Source organism: Sus scrofa, chromosome 17 (genome assembly GCF_054392235.1).
Source record: "Sus scrofa isolate SSC_HxYL_T2T_F1_AM1 chromosome 17, Sscrofa_HxYL_maternal_Yorkshire_Landrace_v2.0, whole genome shotgun sequence".
Lineage (NCBI taxonomy): Eukaryota > Metazoa > Chordata > Mammalia > Artiodactyla > Suidae > Sus > Sus scrofa.
Window position 1 is genome coordinate 40160024 of NC_139399.1, and position 14798 is coordinate 40174821.

At 52.4% G+C, this 14798-nt stretch overlaps 1 protein-coding gene across 4 annotated transcripts; it reads left to right on the forward strand.

Moving 5' to 3' along the window:
- The first annotated feature begins 3204 nt into the window (after positions 1 to 3204).
- On the forward strand, positions 3205 to 14624 carry DDRGK1 (DDRGK domain containing 1). Of its 4 annotated transcripts, none has more exon segments than NM_001190212.1 (9): positions 3205 to 3372; positions 4573 to 4770; positions 5941 to 6053; positions 6272 to 6373; positions 9739 to 9861; positions 10162 to 10200; positions 13361 to 13417; positions 13951 to 13999; positions 14324 to 14624. In NM_001190212.1, coding segments are annotated over 9 exon segments (939 nt in total). In that variant the 5' UTR covers positions 3205 to 3281; the 3' UTR covers positions 14491 to 14624.
- The last annotated feature ends 174 nt before the right edge of the window (positions 14625 to 14798 follow it).

Sequence of the window (14798 nt, forward strand, 5' to 3'; positions counted from 1 at the left end):
GATTGCTTCGCTGAATTGATGAGCCAGCATACAAAGAGGTGGGTTCTTCATTGCTCTGAACAGATAGGAAGGGGGTTACATTATTCATTTATTAAATTATATTAAAATTAAAATACGTGAATTTTTACCTCCTTTAGCAAGGAATATGACAAAATCCCTTTGGAATTGCACTTCCTTCATTGTGGGAGAAATTCCAGCTAAGCAAAGAAGGACAATTCTTGCCCTCAAAGGAGATTGTCAGGTCCTATCAATTCAACCTCTGAAATCAGTCCACTTCTCACCACTGTGCTGCTACTGTCATGAATCCAGCACTGATTTGTTCTGACTCAGACCAGGGCAGCAGCTGTCTCACTGCTCTCCCTGCCATCTTTCTCCCCCTACAGGCTGTGCACAAATTTTCTTTTCTTTTTATAGCTACACCCACAGCATATGGAAGTTCCCAGGCTAAGGGTCAAGTCAGAACTGCAGGTGCCAGCTTATGCCACAGCCACAGCAACGCCAGATTTGAGCCGCATCTGCGAACTACACCACAGCTTGTGGCAATGCCAGAGCCTTAACCCACTGAATGAGGCCAGAGATTGGGTCAAGTCTGCATCTTCATGAATATTAGTCAGGTTCTTAATCCAATGAGCCACAATGGGAACTCCTGCCCACAAATCTTAAGCAACATGCTTGGGGGCCCTGAGAACCTGGGAACTCCAAATGAAAACCATAAAAGTGCTTTATCTGTTTGAGGCAGCAAAGAAGTTATATCTATTGATAGCTTTTTTGTCTGTGCTTGCAGCATGCAGAGGCTCCTGGGCCAGGTGTCGAACCCACACCAATGCAGTAACAGAGCCACAGCAGCGACATCACCAGATTCTGAACCTGCTGATCCTCCTATTGACAGGTTTTTTTTGGTCTTGCCCTTCCAAACAACTTTCTGTGCACATGCAAATTCCACACAAACATGTATACAGTCTTAATTTTTTTACTTTGTAATATTGCTTTTTATTATGGAAAATTTTGAACTTGCACAAAAGTGTCAAACTAACAAAAGAAAAGAGTGGTATGATGAGCCCCTATATGCCCATTAACCAACTTTAACAATTATCAACATCGGAGTTCCTTTAACAATTATCAACATCGAATTTGTGGTTCAGCAGTTAACGAATCTGACTAGCATCCATGAGGATGCAGGTTCGATCCCTGGCCTTTCTCAGCGGGTTAAGGATCTGGCGCTGCTGTGAGCTGTGGTGTAGATCACAGATGCAGCTTGGGTTCTGCGTTGCTGTGGATTTGGCGTAGGCCAGCGGCCACAGCTCCGATTTAACCCCTTGTCTGGGAACCTCTATATGCCTCGGGTTTGGTCCTAAAAAAGACAAAAAAAAAAAAAGCTAATTTAGGAGTTTCTGTCTTGGCACAGTGGAAACTAATCCGACTAGGAACCATCAGGTTGCAGGTTCCATCCCTGGCTTCACTCAGTGGGTTAAGGATCCGGCATTGCTGTGAGCTGTGGTGTAGATCGAAGAAGAAGCTCGCATCTGGTGTTACTGTGGCTCCGGTGTAGGTGGCAACAACAGCTCTGATTAGACCCCTAGCCTGGGAACCTCCATGTGCCACAGGGTGCGGCCCTAAAAAGGCAAAAGACAAAAAAATAATAATAACAATAATTATCAAAATTTATGTATGTTTTAAAAATGCTATCCTGCCCTTTTGCTTGTATAATTGTTCATTTAATATGTAATATTGTATAATAGTTTATAATCATATAAATGATGAACTATTTCAGACTTAACAGAAAACAATAAATGCTCAAGTTCCCACCATTCCAATTTAACAGATGTTAAGGTGTTAACCTGTGTCTATATTTTTTCTAATCTTCCCCCAAATACATGGGTCCTGGGATCTTTATTTATTCCATCACACATGCAAAAAAGCTTCATTTGCTACTATAATAGCAAATTCCCAGTGGTTGTTATTTGCTTTTGTTTCGTTTTTTTCTTTTTTGGTCTCCCCGAGGCATATAGAGTTCCTAGGCCAGGGATCAGATCTGAGCTGCATTTGTGACCTATGCAGCAGCTGCAGCAACTCCAGATCCTTAACCTGCTGGGCCAGGCTGGGATCAGACCTGTGAGAGATGCCGTTGATCCCGTTTTGCCACAGTGGGAACTCCTTATTTGCTTCTTTAAAAATCTTGAGTTTACATCCTTTCCCAATTTTTTGTAAACAACTTTATTGTGGTATAATTTGTTCATATCTTTTTTTAAAAAGTGTCAAGAATTAAAGGATGATTTAAATTCCCTGTAAGTATTTAAATTCCAAGTCCTCACTATGGAAAACTGGATCAATAAATCTTGTACAGCCTAATAAGTTTATTTTAAAATGGTATAAAGGAGTTCCCTTGGTACCTCAGCAGGTTAAGAATCCAACAGTTGTCACTGCTGCGGCTTGGGTTGGATCCCCAGCCAAGGTACTTCCTCATGAAGCAGGTGTGGCAAAAAACAAAAAAAATGTATAAAATTCCAGGCCTGAGTACCAAAGCATATCATAATTTATTTATATAGAAGGTTTACTCTCCCTTTTCAGTGAAATCAGATGTCACAGATGTAGGCAAAGCTCTGCCCTTAATGCCCTCCAACTTCTTCCCTCCCAAAAAGCAACCACTATCCTGAGGTTGGTATGTATCATTCCCAAGCATCTTTTTGTGCTTTTTCTGCATATGTATGTTTCCATAAACACTGTGGTATTTAGCGCTTTTAAAGCAAACATAAATGTCACACTGAACATAACCCATAATTTCTTTCTTTTTTTGTCCTTTTTTTTTTTTTTTTTTAAGGGCTTCAGCTGCGGCATATGGAGGTTCCCAGGCTAGGGGTCCAATCGGCAGCTGCCGGCCTACATCACAACCACAGCAACGGGGGATCCGAGCTGCCTCTGCGACCTACACCACAGCTCACAGCAACCTTGGGTCCTTAACCCCCTGAGCAAGGCCAGGGATCAAACCTGCATCCTCATGGATGCTAGTCGATTCCTTTCTGCTGAGCCACGGCGGGAACTCCTGCAGTAATTTCCACTTCATTTTTTTACGCCCCTATAGTTAATTTTATTTTATTTTTCATAATTCATTTTAAAGTTAAAAATTAGGGCCTCTGACTTTTGCGTGCCGCCTGGGCGGGGCCTAGAATGGGAAGTGGGAGGGGCCACATGGGCATTGGGAGGGGCCACATGGGCATTGGGCGGGGCCTAGGAGATCCAGGGCCTCAGGGTGGACGCGCAGGTTCCGCCTGGAAGCCACCGTCATGGTGGCTCCCGTGGTGTATTTGGTGGTGGCGGCTCTGCTCGTTGGCTTTATCCTCTTCTTGACCCGCAGGCGGGGCCGGGCAGCAGCAGGTAGGAGATGCTGCGGCGCCAGAGCCGGTAGGGCCGCGCGTTCCCTGCCTCCTTAGCCTCTGTAGGCCGTCGCGCCGCGGCTCCTGCGCATGCGTTGGTTTGCCTGGCTGGGCTGACTGGCCGTCTGTGCTTAGCGGCGCTCTCCGCGCATCAGATAGGCCGTGCGCGTGCGCCTGCGTGCGCAACGGAGGGCTGGCGGGGACTCTCAGAGCATGATCCCAGCTCTCGGATCGAGTGTCCGGGTCCCTAACCTTTCTCCTGGCCCCCAAAGAGGGTCTCGTCTCATTTCTCTCCTCGTCCCCTGCCACTGCAGAAAGGCCAGGCCCTGGCGAACACTCCCGTCCCTCACTGGGGCAGCCCGCCGCTCTGACCCACTGGGTGCCCAGAGGTTTCCCATCCCTCCGAGGCTGGCCCTGGAGCAGTTGACAAGAAGGCGGCACCTAAGTGTTTGCTACTTGCCCAGGAGATGAATAGAGCATGAGGTGGCTCCAGGAAGCTCTGTCCGTCCCCCAGGGCACCCTCTTTCCAGTTTTGCAACCTGCCCCAAAGGCCATATCATCTACCAGGGCCCAGAAGAGATACACCTGTCATCCTCCATCCTACCCCCCTCCCCTTCATTTCTTATCACCATATGGGTATGTGCGTATGTTTCTCCCTGTCCCTGGGCCCACAGGCCACATCAGAACATCTGCCAGGGGTAGGGCACGGAGAAGCTGAGGTAAGGCAAATAGCCAGTAAATCTTCCTGGGAGGAGAGACTCAGACCCAGGTGTGCTCTCTGATTGGGATGCCAGGTAAAACCATGGCAGGTGGTGTTAGGCAAGAGATAAATGCCGTCCTGCAGTGGGCACTCACATGAGGTCTGAAGAGGTCAAGGTGGGCTTCCTAGAGGAGGTAGAGCTTCAGCTCCATCTTCTAGAGTGGTAGTCTCCTAACAGGCCAGCTGGAAAGGTGGGGCCTTAAGAGAAGAGAAAGGAATTGACACAGGTGTGAAGGAAGGGGTGATCTTGCTGCCTAGGGTTTGAGTTTGGGTTATGAAGGCTTTCACAGTCAGACTGAGAAATTGGGACTTTGTGCAGTGGACAGCGAGAGCCTGGAGAAATTTGACCAGATGAGATCAAGGCTTCCAGGATGCTGCTCCTGCTGCCATGATGTGCCATTGGGCTGCTGGACATCATCGGGGCTCTTCTCGTCCCTACAGCTGGCCGAGAGCCATTGAACAATGAGGAGGAGCTGGGAGTAGCAGGCCGAGTGGCCCAGCCTGAGCTCGATGAGCAGAGAGCCGGTGGCAGGCCTCGGCGTCGGAGGGATCTGGGCAGCCGCCTGCAAGCCCAGCGTCGAGCCCAGCGGGTAGCTTGGGCAGAAGTGGATGAGGATGAAGAGGAAGTCATCATCCCAGGTGAGAGGGGCCCAGCCTGGTGGAGAGGGGGCCTTTAGAGGGTGAGAGTACCCTGCAAAGCTGGGCAGAAGAGTGGAGTGTGAAGCCATAGTGTGGGAGGGATGTCTGGGAGCCGTAGGAGGTAGTTAGGGGAGACTTAGGACCCAGCCTCTGGTCCTGGGGACTAGCAGTCCTGGACCCTGATCCTTATTCCATTGGGCCAACTTCTTCTTCCTTCATTTTGGCTCTCAGTGCGAATCAGGAGGGCAGGGGTCTTTAGATTGACCTAGAAAGTTCCATAGTCCATTCCTTCTTTCCTAGCACTCTTCCTGGTGTGGGCACCCTCATCCCCTGAGGGCTTCACCCTAGGACTAGAGTGCCTGGCCATGAGCTTGCGCGGTTTCTAGAGTGTCATCAACCATAACCCTAGAAGTGTGTGGGGATAGAGGCTTTTTGTTGGCAGAGGCCCCCATATCCCTGGTGCTGGGAAACTAACAGTGCTCTGTGGATTGTGGGAAAGAATGTCTCTCCAGTACTCAACACCAGGCTTGAGCTAGAGGAGCTATTTGGGGCTTTTGCCCTTGGACCCTTGAGAACTAGCCCCTTTGGCTCAAAAAAAGAGGCCTTATGTCACACCATCCCTCCTGTCTCACACTTGGGGGTCAGACATCAGCGGGCCTCTAACTTTTAGCTGGCCCTGGTATAGTCCTGGGGTTTGGGCTCTCTTTTTGCCTTGGATCTCATGGGACTCATGGATAACCCTGGCGAGGGGCTGATCCCAGAACCTCAGCAGTTCCTGACCACAATGAGGATGATTTTAGATTTGGGATAGGGATAAATTTCCGCATGGGGCCCTCCTCCCCTGGAGGTTTGTCTCAGAGACAGAAACCAGGGAACTCTGAAAGTCTAAACAGTCCTGCCTGTGATTTTTTCAGACACTCAGGTGAGGAAACCTGGAGTTCCCCTCTTTAAGGCTGTGCAGCATCTAAAGTTACCTGTTTTCTTGCCCCCCTACCCCCCTCCACCTGACATACACACACCCTAGATGAATTCCCCCAGCAGCTCCCTCTAGAGGGCAGAGCTGGGCTGGTAGTATTTGCCACCCAAGAGGAGAGAGACAGGGAGTAGAGTAAATCCATCATTAGCCCTCTCTGGGCAGGACTTGAGGTGTCTTTCTCTGACCACACTCAGCCCTGGAGGAAGAAATCATCGAGAAGCCAGTGGAAACTCACCTGTCGGGGAAAATTGGAGCCAAAAAACTACGGAAGCTGGAGGAGAAACAAGCACGAAAAGCCCAGCGTGAGGCAAGCAGGAGGGATGGGGTGCAGCCCTGAGAAGTGAGAAAGGGCCCTGCCTTCCCTGTCCCCTGTGGCAGACTGACCCCCAACCCCCAGGCCCTTTGCATACTGGGCTGGGGTTTGCTGCTTGCCTGGCTCCCTTGGTCTGCGGCCCAGCCTGTTTGGGAGGTGGGCCAACTCTAGCTGGAGGTGGAGATGTCTCCCCTATGAAGGCCTTTCTCCAGGCAGAGGAGGCGGAGCGGGAGGAGCGGAAACGCCTAGAGTCCCAGCGGGAGGCAGAGTGGAAGAAGGAGGAGGAGCGGCTTCGCCTGGAGGAGGAACAGAAGGTGAGCCAGACCCCGGATGCTGACTTCTGACGCCTGCCCAGGCAGCCTTGCTTCCCACACCACCTCCCAGCACCTTCAGCCTGGAAGAGAGGTCAGGGCCAAGGGCAGGGGCAGGCCTTGGTTTATTTGGTCCCTGTGCTCTAGGCACAGCTTGTGTAAGGCTGCTATGGAAAAGGGAGCCTGAGACTAGAATTGTGAGCATGTGATTTATTGGACATACCAGAGCATTTGAAGAATATTGAGACCAAGTGGCTCAAGCAGGGCGAGGAAGAAGGAAAGGGGTCAGAGGGGTCAGGGGTGGGGGGGGTCCTGAGGGCCTCGAAGCTGTTAAGGGACACAGTCAAAGATGGTGGATCATACCAGGACCAGGTTCTTTTTGGGGCCAGGTTCTTTTTGGGGAGATGCTCATGGAATGGAGGCCACTGCAGTGAGGGTGGTGAATCAGCCTTTGTTTGCCAGGTGCTGCCTTCCTCCTGAGAACCAGGCGCCCAAGAAGGGCAGCATCACAAATATGTGGGGTATATAGGGTGAGAGCCAGGGCTGCTCAGCTAGGAAGACTCCATAGCCTGGTGCCTTTGGCCTCTGATGTCCAGAGACACTAGGTGGCAGAAGGCCTGGCTGTGAGTGCTCTAGCAACTGGCTGCCACACAGAAGAGGGAAGACATTAGTTGAGAGAATTTTCACCTTTCTGAATATTGATCCTAATAATACACCTTAAATATTCCGAGGCTCTTCTTTCCTGCACCCAGATTCTCCTACTATTAATATCATACATCGCTGAGGTGTATTTCTTACAACTAATATTAATACATTGTTATCAAGTGAACTTGGCACATCACTGTGATTTCATTAGTTTTCCCCATGTATCCTTTTTCTTTTCCAGGGTGTCATCCAAGATACCACATTACACTTAGTTGTCCTGTCTCCTTAGGTTCCTATGTCTTGTGACAGTTTCTCAAGCTTTTCTTGCTTTTGATGATCTTGACAGTTTTGAGAATGGTTGGGCAAGCAGTTTGTGAAATGCTCCTTGCTTTGCATTTGGTTGGTGTTTTTGTCATGGTTTGAGTGGTGGTTATGGATTTCTGGAATGGGGCCCTCAGGTGAAATGCCAGCCTCGACACAACATATCAAGGGTACTTTTTTTTGGTCCTTTTAGGGCCGAACCTATGGCATGTGGAGGTTCCCAGGCTAGGGGTCAAATCAGAGCTGTAGCTGCCAGCCTGTACCACAACCACAGCCACGCCAGATCCGAGCCACATCTGTGACTACGCAGCAGCTTGCAGCAGTGCCAGATCCTTAACCCACTGAGCAAGGCCAGGGATCAAACCTGCATCCTCATGGATACTAGCTGGGTTCTGAGCCACAACAGGAACTCCAAGGGTACGTATTATTGATGTGATTTATCACTAGTTAATGCTAATTTTGATTGCCTGGTTAAAGTTATGTTTGCCGGATTTTTCTACTGTAATGTTACTCTTCCTTTCCCATGCTTTTTTGGAAACAAGTCACTGTGCACAGCCCACACTTAAGGGGTGGGGAGTTACATAAAGTATTTGGACTTCTTTTGTACAGATTTAGCTTTTTTCTGTTTTTGTTTTTGTTTTGTTTTTTTTTAGGGCTGCACCTGTGGCATATGGAGGTTCCCAGGCTAGGGGTCAAATCAGAGCTACAGCTGCCAGCCTAGCCACAGCCACAGCCACACGGGATCCAAGCCACGTCTGGGACCTACACCACAGCTCACGGCAATGCCAGATCCTTTAACCCACTGAGCGAGGCCAGGGATCGAACCTGTGTCCTCATGGATACTAGTTGGGTTCGTTACTGCTGAGCCACGACAGGAACTGCAAATTTATCTTTTCTTTCTTTCAGTTGTTTATTTCTATATACATGGACTTATGGATATTTATTTCGAACTTTGTATTATAATCCAGTGCTATCTTACTTACTTTTTTTCTTAGATTGTTTCAGCTTTGGCCATTGGGAGCGTACTTTATTTTTATTTTATTTTGGGGGGAGCTTATTTTAGTTGGTTCCTGTGTACCTTTGAAATACTCTCACTGTTTTTTCACATTCTTTCTTACTTTTGACACTGCAAAATGCTCCAGGCTTATCTGGGATTTCCATGTCCCAGCTTTTGCTTCATGTTTAAACCACGTCTTTCTGAGAATTCTAGAAAATAGGTTGATTTGGGGGGAGCCTGTTGCACTAGGTGGTGGTGGTCTTGGAGCAACATGGATGGACTGAGAAATTTTCTAGAAGTTAAAGAAGTGTTAGATGGGGCTTCCTTTCTGACCAGGGCAGCTGTCCAGCTGGCTGTGTGAGTCACTGAGCCAGGGGCCCTGGAGGAGGACCAGGTGTGTGGGAAGTAGATCATAGGGTCTTTCTGGGACATGATCAATTTGAGGCGCCCGTGAGACCCAGTGGGGGTGTCACGTGGGCAGTCTATGTTTGGAAGGAGAGATTGGGGCAGGAACACAGCTGTGGCAGTCACGGGCAAGGACATGATTGTTGATGCTGTGGGCGTGGTCAGGTGGCCCAGACAGTGGAGGCGAGAGAAGGGACAGGGCTGAGTGAAGGAGACGGCGGGAAGAAGGGCCCAGGGAGCAGGAGGAGATCCAGGGAAGGTCAGGGTCTGGAAGCCAAGCGGGGAAGAGGGGATGGTTGGCTCTGCCCAGCGCCACTGAAAGGACAAAGTTATGGGACCTGATGGGTGTCCCTTGGCCTTGGTGGGTAGAGGGCATGGGTGAGGCCGTGGGTGAGCAGGAGTGGTTTTGGTGGAGCTGAGCATGCGGAAGCCAGATTGGCCTGGGCTGGAGGGATGAATGATTGGTGGGAAATGGAGCCTGGGTAGTTTTTTTGTTTGTTTGTTTGTTCTTTGTTTTTTGCTTTTTGTTTTAGGGCTGCACCGTGGCATATGAAGGTTCCCAGGCTAGGGGTCAAATCGGAGCTGTAGCTGCTGGTCTACACCACAGCCACAGCAACGCTGGATCCTTAACCCACTGAGCGATGCCAGGGATCGAACCTGCATCCTCATGGATACTAGTCAAATTCGTTTCCACTGAGCCATGACGGGAACTCTGAGCCTGAGTGTTTTTTCACAAAGTCTGGCCATGGCAGGGCAGGAAGTGGGCGGCGGAGGGGGAGGTGTTGGTGGAGGATATTATTGGGTGGGATCATGGCAGGATTTTCAGGGAGACGGAAGCTGAGCAGCTTTTGTCTGGAAGGTGATGGAACTGATGAGAAGAGGGATCCTGAGGTTCGGTTTAGGGACCAGAGGGATCAAGGTCTTGAAAGAACTCTGTCTCTGAGAAAGGGCTGTGCATCCACCCCAGCATATCTAACTCTTGCCTGCTCTGTGTCCACAGGAGGAGGAGGAGAGGAGGGCCCGAGAGGAGCAGGCCCAGCGGGAGCATGAGGAGTATCTGAAACTGAAGGAGTCCTTCGTGGTGGAGGAGGAGGGCGTGGGCGAGACCATGACCGAGGAAGAGGTGGGCCCACAGACCTGGAAAACCCCCTCCCTGTGCCCACCAAGGCTGGCCACCCCATCCCTGACACCCCACTGCTCCTTGCCTGCCTCCACAGTCAGGCAGTGAGAGGCAGGTGGGCATCAGGACCAGTCAGGCTCTAGGGGCTGAGACCTTGTTTTTGGGAGGGGTGGTGCCTCAGTGCCCTCACACAGGTGGTCGGACAGGCACACAGGCAGGGCAGGCAGGTGGCATTCAGGTGGGTAGGAAGGTCCCTGAGGTCCCTGCCAGGGGGCATTCACCTTGATTCCTCTGCTTCTCTAGTCCCACAGCTTCCTGACCGAGTTCATCAACTACATTAAGGTAAGAGCCTGGGTGTCAGCTGCCTGCTTCTTTTTTTTTTTTTTTTTTTTTTGGTGCTTTTTAGGGTTGCACCTGCAGCATATGGAGGTTCCCAGGCTAGGCGTCTAATCGGAGCTACAGTTGCCGGCCTACACCAGAGCCACAGCAACATCAGATCTGAGCTGCGTTTGTGACCTACACCACAGCTCACAACAACGCCAGATCCTTAACCCACTGAGCGAGGCCAGGGATTGAACCCGCAACCTCATGGTTCCTAGTCGGATTTGTTTCTGCTGCGCCACAATGGTAACCCCAGCTGCCTGCTTCTTGTGTGCATTTCAAATGCATCTTCAGGGCCTAGAGGGAGTAGGCCAGAGCCGGGGCTACAGGAGTGTGCAGGGGGACCAAGAGAGGCTGAGCTCCCAAGGTCCTGGCCAGGAGAGTCCCTTCTCCTCTGACCCCAAAGGTGAAGAAGGACCTGGTCTGTGTGGGAGGCGAGAGCCTGTGATCGCTTCCTTATGCTCAGGGTTTGACAGCTTCCCTGCTCGTCAGACCCTACGCTCAATGAGTCACTATGTTTTCAAGTTTCTTCACATGTGTTTTCTGCCAGTTCTGTCACACCGAGGCTCCACTGAGGTTGAACAAGTGTCCCCTGCCATGTGTTCCTGACCGGGAGCATGGATGTCCTGGAGGGTACAGGATGGTATTTCCCTTGGAATCTAGGGCAGGGCAGCAGGTGTCCCCCCTTCTGTCTGAAGCTGCAGCGCAGGCCTCCCAAATGCTGCTCCAGGTTGCATAAGCACGTCCTGCTCTGCTTTGCTGCTAAGCAACTTCTCTCCCACGAAGGATGCGACGAGGGGAGAGGTTTTCAAGTGCAGCGCAGGGGTGCAGAGGCGGCTGAGGGAAGGAGTGCAGAGGGAGCGGAGGCGGTGGTGGGGGTGGTACTAGGGGTGCCAAGAAGCCAGGGCTTGCATAATCCTCCCCCCACCTCTCCAGGAAGAGAGCAGGGTTCCGACTTCTCCCAGCAGTGGGGGGCCAGGCTCACAGCCTGGGGGTGAGCATTCCTGAGAGGGAGGGCGCTCCCTCGGAATGTGACCCTTCCCCTCTGATGGAGCTTGTTCTCCAGCCTGGCACGCTTGATTCAGGGCTACAGCCCCGGGCAGGATATCTCCTGCTTTCTGGCTGCTGTTTGGAACTCACCGTCCCCACCTACCCCATGGGCAGCAACATAATCCTGAGTCCCTCCTCCAGGAAGCCCTCCTGCACCAGCTTCAGGTCCCCCTCTCCAAGGCAGAGAGCTGGGAAAGGGCCCTCAGAGCCCTTCCAGCCCTGACTCTCAGCTCTCAGAGGGGCAATTTTCTGGGGGTTCTCCAAACTCTTCTGGAGGTTCTCCAAACTCTTCTGGAGTTTAGAGGTCTTTGCAGCCTGTGATGGCTGATTCCCCTAGAGCTGCCGTCTGCAGGGAGGAGGGCTTCTGAAACTCAGCCCTCCTGGCTCCGAGGGGCAGGTCCCTTTCGCCTGAGGGTTTCCGAGCTGGAGGCACATTTCTGTGCCCAGCAGAGAGATGTGCGACCCAAGCACGGCTGGCTCTTATCAGTCCACTCTCCTTTCTGATGAGGTTGGTTGGTTTTTCCAAATGTACTCTGGACCCCAGCAGCCCCTCAGGCCAGGTTTTCAGCGACCCTTGGGGTGATTCCATTTTCCCACTCTGAGCTGTCACCGGGAGCCCTGCGCCCACTCCCTGCCTTGTAGCTAGAGGCCGGCTGGCCGGGTCACTTTGTGCTTACCTGTGCCCTGGCACAACGGCCGCTCACTTGCGCCCCGGCTTACACATTCGGTTTGGCATTTCCAACAGTCACATGCCATCTGCAGCTGGGGAGGTGTCACCATGTCACTCCTCCCGCAGCTCATTTGCTGTGGGAGAGTCACAGAAGTGCAAAAGACCACCTTTTCTCTATGCCATCTGTCTGTGGGGGAGGCGGGGCAGGGGCCTACATCCGCGACCTACCGTTGCTCCTGAGGGTGTGAGGGAAGCACGTGGCATGTGGCTGTGTGTGGAAAGCACTGAGCAGTGGTAGCCCCAGGTATTTTAAGAGAGGGCTTAGTGCCTTGATGAAGAGGGTGGGTGAGTAGGGCATGTCCGGGCGTGGTGCTCTCCAGTGAGCAAAAGTGAGGCAAGAATGAGCTCTACCGGGAGTTCCTGTTGTGGCTCAGTGGTAACAAACCCAACTAGTGTCCATGAGGCATGTGGATTCGATCCCTGACCTCACTCAGTGGGTTAAGCATCCAGTGCTGCCGTGAGCTGTGGTGTAGGTTGCAGATACAGCTTGGATCTAGTGTGGCTGTGGCTGTGGTGTAGGCCAGCAGGTGCAGCTCCGGTTTGACTCCTAGCCTGGGAACCTCCCATGCCAAGGGCCCTAAAACAGGGGGTGGGGGGCGGAGAATGGGTTCCACTGCTTCTCCCGAGGCCCTGGCGTGTTGGGGCCTTTGCTCTGATCTCCATGTCCTCACCTTCTCCCTGGCGGACAGTGAGCTATCGTCTTGTTAGCATTGCTTCTCCCATCCCTTCTCAGTGCCTTGTTCTGGCAGGTCTCAGCAAACACAAGTCCTAGAAAAGTTTGGGGTATTTTTGCTTTGTTTTATTTTGCTTTTGGCCGTGCTCATGGCGTGTGGAAGTTCCTGGGCAGGAGCCAAAAAAACCCAAAAAAAACCTGCACCACAGTAGCAACCTGAGCTACTGCAGTGACGACACCAGATCCCCAACCTGCTGCACCACAAGGGAAGTCTTAGAACAAGTTTGTTGGATCGCTTTTGGTGACTGTCACCCCTTCCCTTCATCTCTGTCCGAGCTGTTAGAACAGTACAGCTGGTTGCAGAGGAGAGGACGGCAGCTGTGCTTGGCTCTCCAAGCATGAGACCGTCTCAAGGTGGTCCCCCTTCCTGGGTCCACCAGGGCAGATTTCTGCCCACAAGCAAGGGAACCAGAGGGTTTATGAATGGGTATGTCTCTGGGAGAGTGTGTGAGTCTGGCTCAAAGGGAGAGAGGCTCTCCCGTAGGAATCTGCACAGGGTCTGTCCAGCTGCCCAGGGCAGATCAGATCTGAATGCCAGCCTCACAGGGTTCATAAATGTGAGAAGGATTTGCCCAAGCTCAACCCTGCTCCCTTTCCTCCCTTTGTAGCAGTCCAAGGTCGTGCTCTTGGAAGACCTGGCCTCCCAGGTGGGCCTGCGGACTCAGGTAAGCCCCGGAAGGCGGCCTGCTGTGTGGAATGTGGCCATGGGGTCTGTATGGCTGTCAGAGGGCCTGCCCTAAAGATGGAGCGTGCCGATGTCCCTTCCACCCTGCCCCCAACCAAGAGTAAGTAGAGTGCAGGACTCTCTTGGCAGCCCAGGAATCCTGCCTTTCTAACTACACAGAAAACCGGAAAACCGGCAGGGAGGAAAAGGAACAGAGTCCAAATCCCATCACTCCATCAGCCCTGTAACTGAAGCAGCCCAAAGCCAATTACCTTGACAGCTCTCTTGCAAACAGGCTGCACCAGTCTTCTCAGCCAAACGTCCCCACCACTCCTCTCCTTGTTGGGAGAAGCCTCACTCAGGGGTCCCACTGGGCCGTAGGACCAGAGCCCCTTCTCCCTGGCTCCTCCAAAGGAGAAGCATGGAATCGCATTGCAGGGTGGCCGTGAGAAGGAGATTGAGCTGTCGTGGGAGGGAGGGTGCAGGTGGGGATGGCAGCCTGCGTCTCTGCTCTGAGAACTGTTCTCCTCACAGGATACCATAAACCGCATCCAGGATCTGCTGGCCGAGGGCACTCTGACAGGTGAGAGGATGAGAGTCAGCCACTCCAGGCCCTGGTTGTGGGCAGTGGCAGCCACACGGGGCCGTAGAGGCAGGATGCCCATCTGGGTGGGGGAGCAGTGCACAGTGATGGGCATCAGGGGGGCCACAGTTACAAGGAGGACATGCCGAGACCTGGGGGTGGCTTTGGGAGACAAGGACAGGCAAGGGAGCCTAATTCGACTCACTTAGCCAGGACCGGATGCAGCCAGGAAAGGCCGGGCAGGCAGATGGCGGGGCGGGGGAGGGTTGGGCAGCTCGGGGCAGGTGGGGACGGCTCAGCCCCACGATCTGCGTGTCCCCACAGGTGTGATTGACGACCGGGGCAAGTTCATCTACATAACCCCGGAGGAACTGGCTGCCGTGGCTAACTTCATCCGACAGCGGGGCCGGGTATCCATCACGGAGCTTGCCCAGGCCAGCAACTCCCTCATCGCCTGGGGCCGGGAGCCCCCTGCCCAGGCCCCAGCCTGACTGAGCCCTTCCCTCTTGGACTCAGACCTGGCGTGCCCTACCTGGCCATACGTCTTTATCCCTCCCCACCGTCTTGGGGCAGTGATGGAGTGTGGCCAGGCGGTTCTAGATTAAAGGCCTATGAGCACTGGTGAGCTTGTTGTGACTTGGTGTGTGTGGCAGAAGGCCTGGCCTCGGGAGCTAGATGAACATCTTGGCCTCGGCATATATCTCGGGTATGTGGGTAGAGTCCTTTGGAGGCACATGGAAGTTCTGTTCTTTTGTTTGTTTCTTTTGCTTTGGTTTTTGGCTATACCTGTGGCATGTCG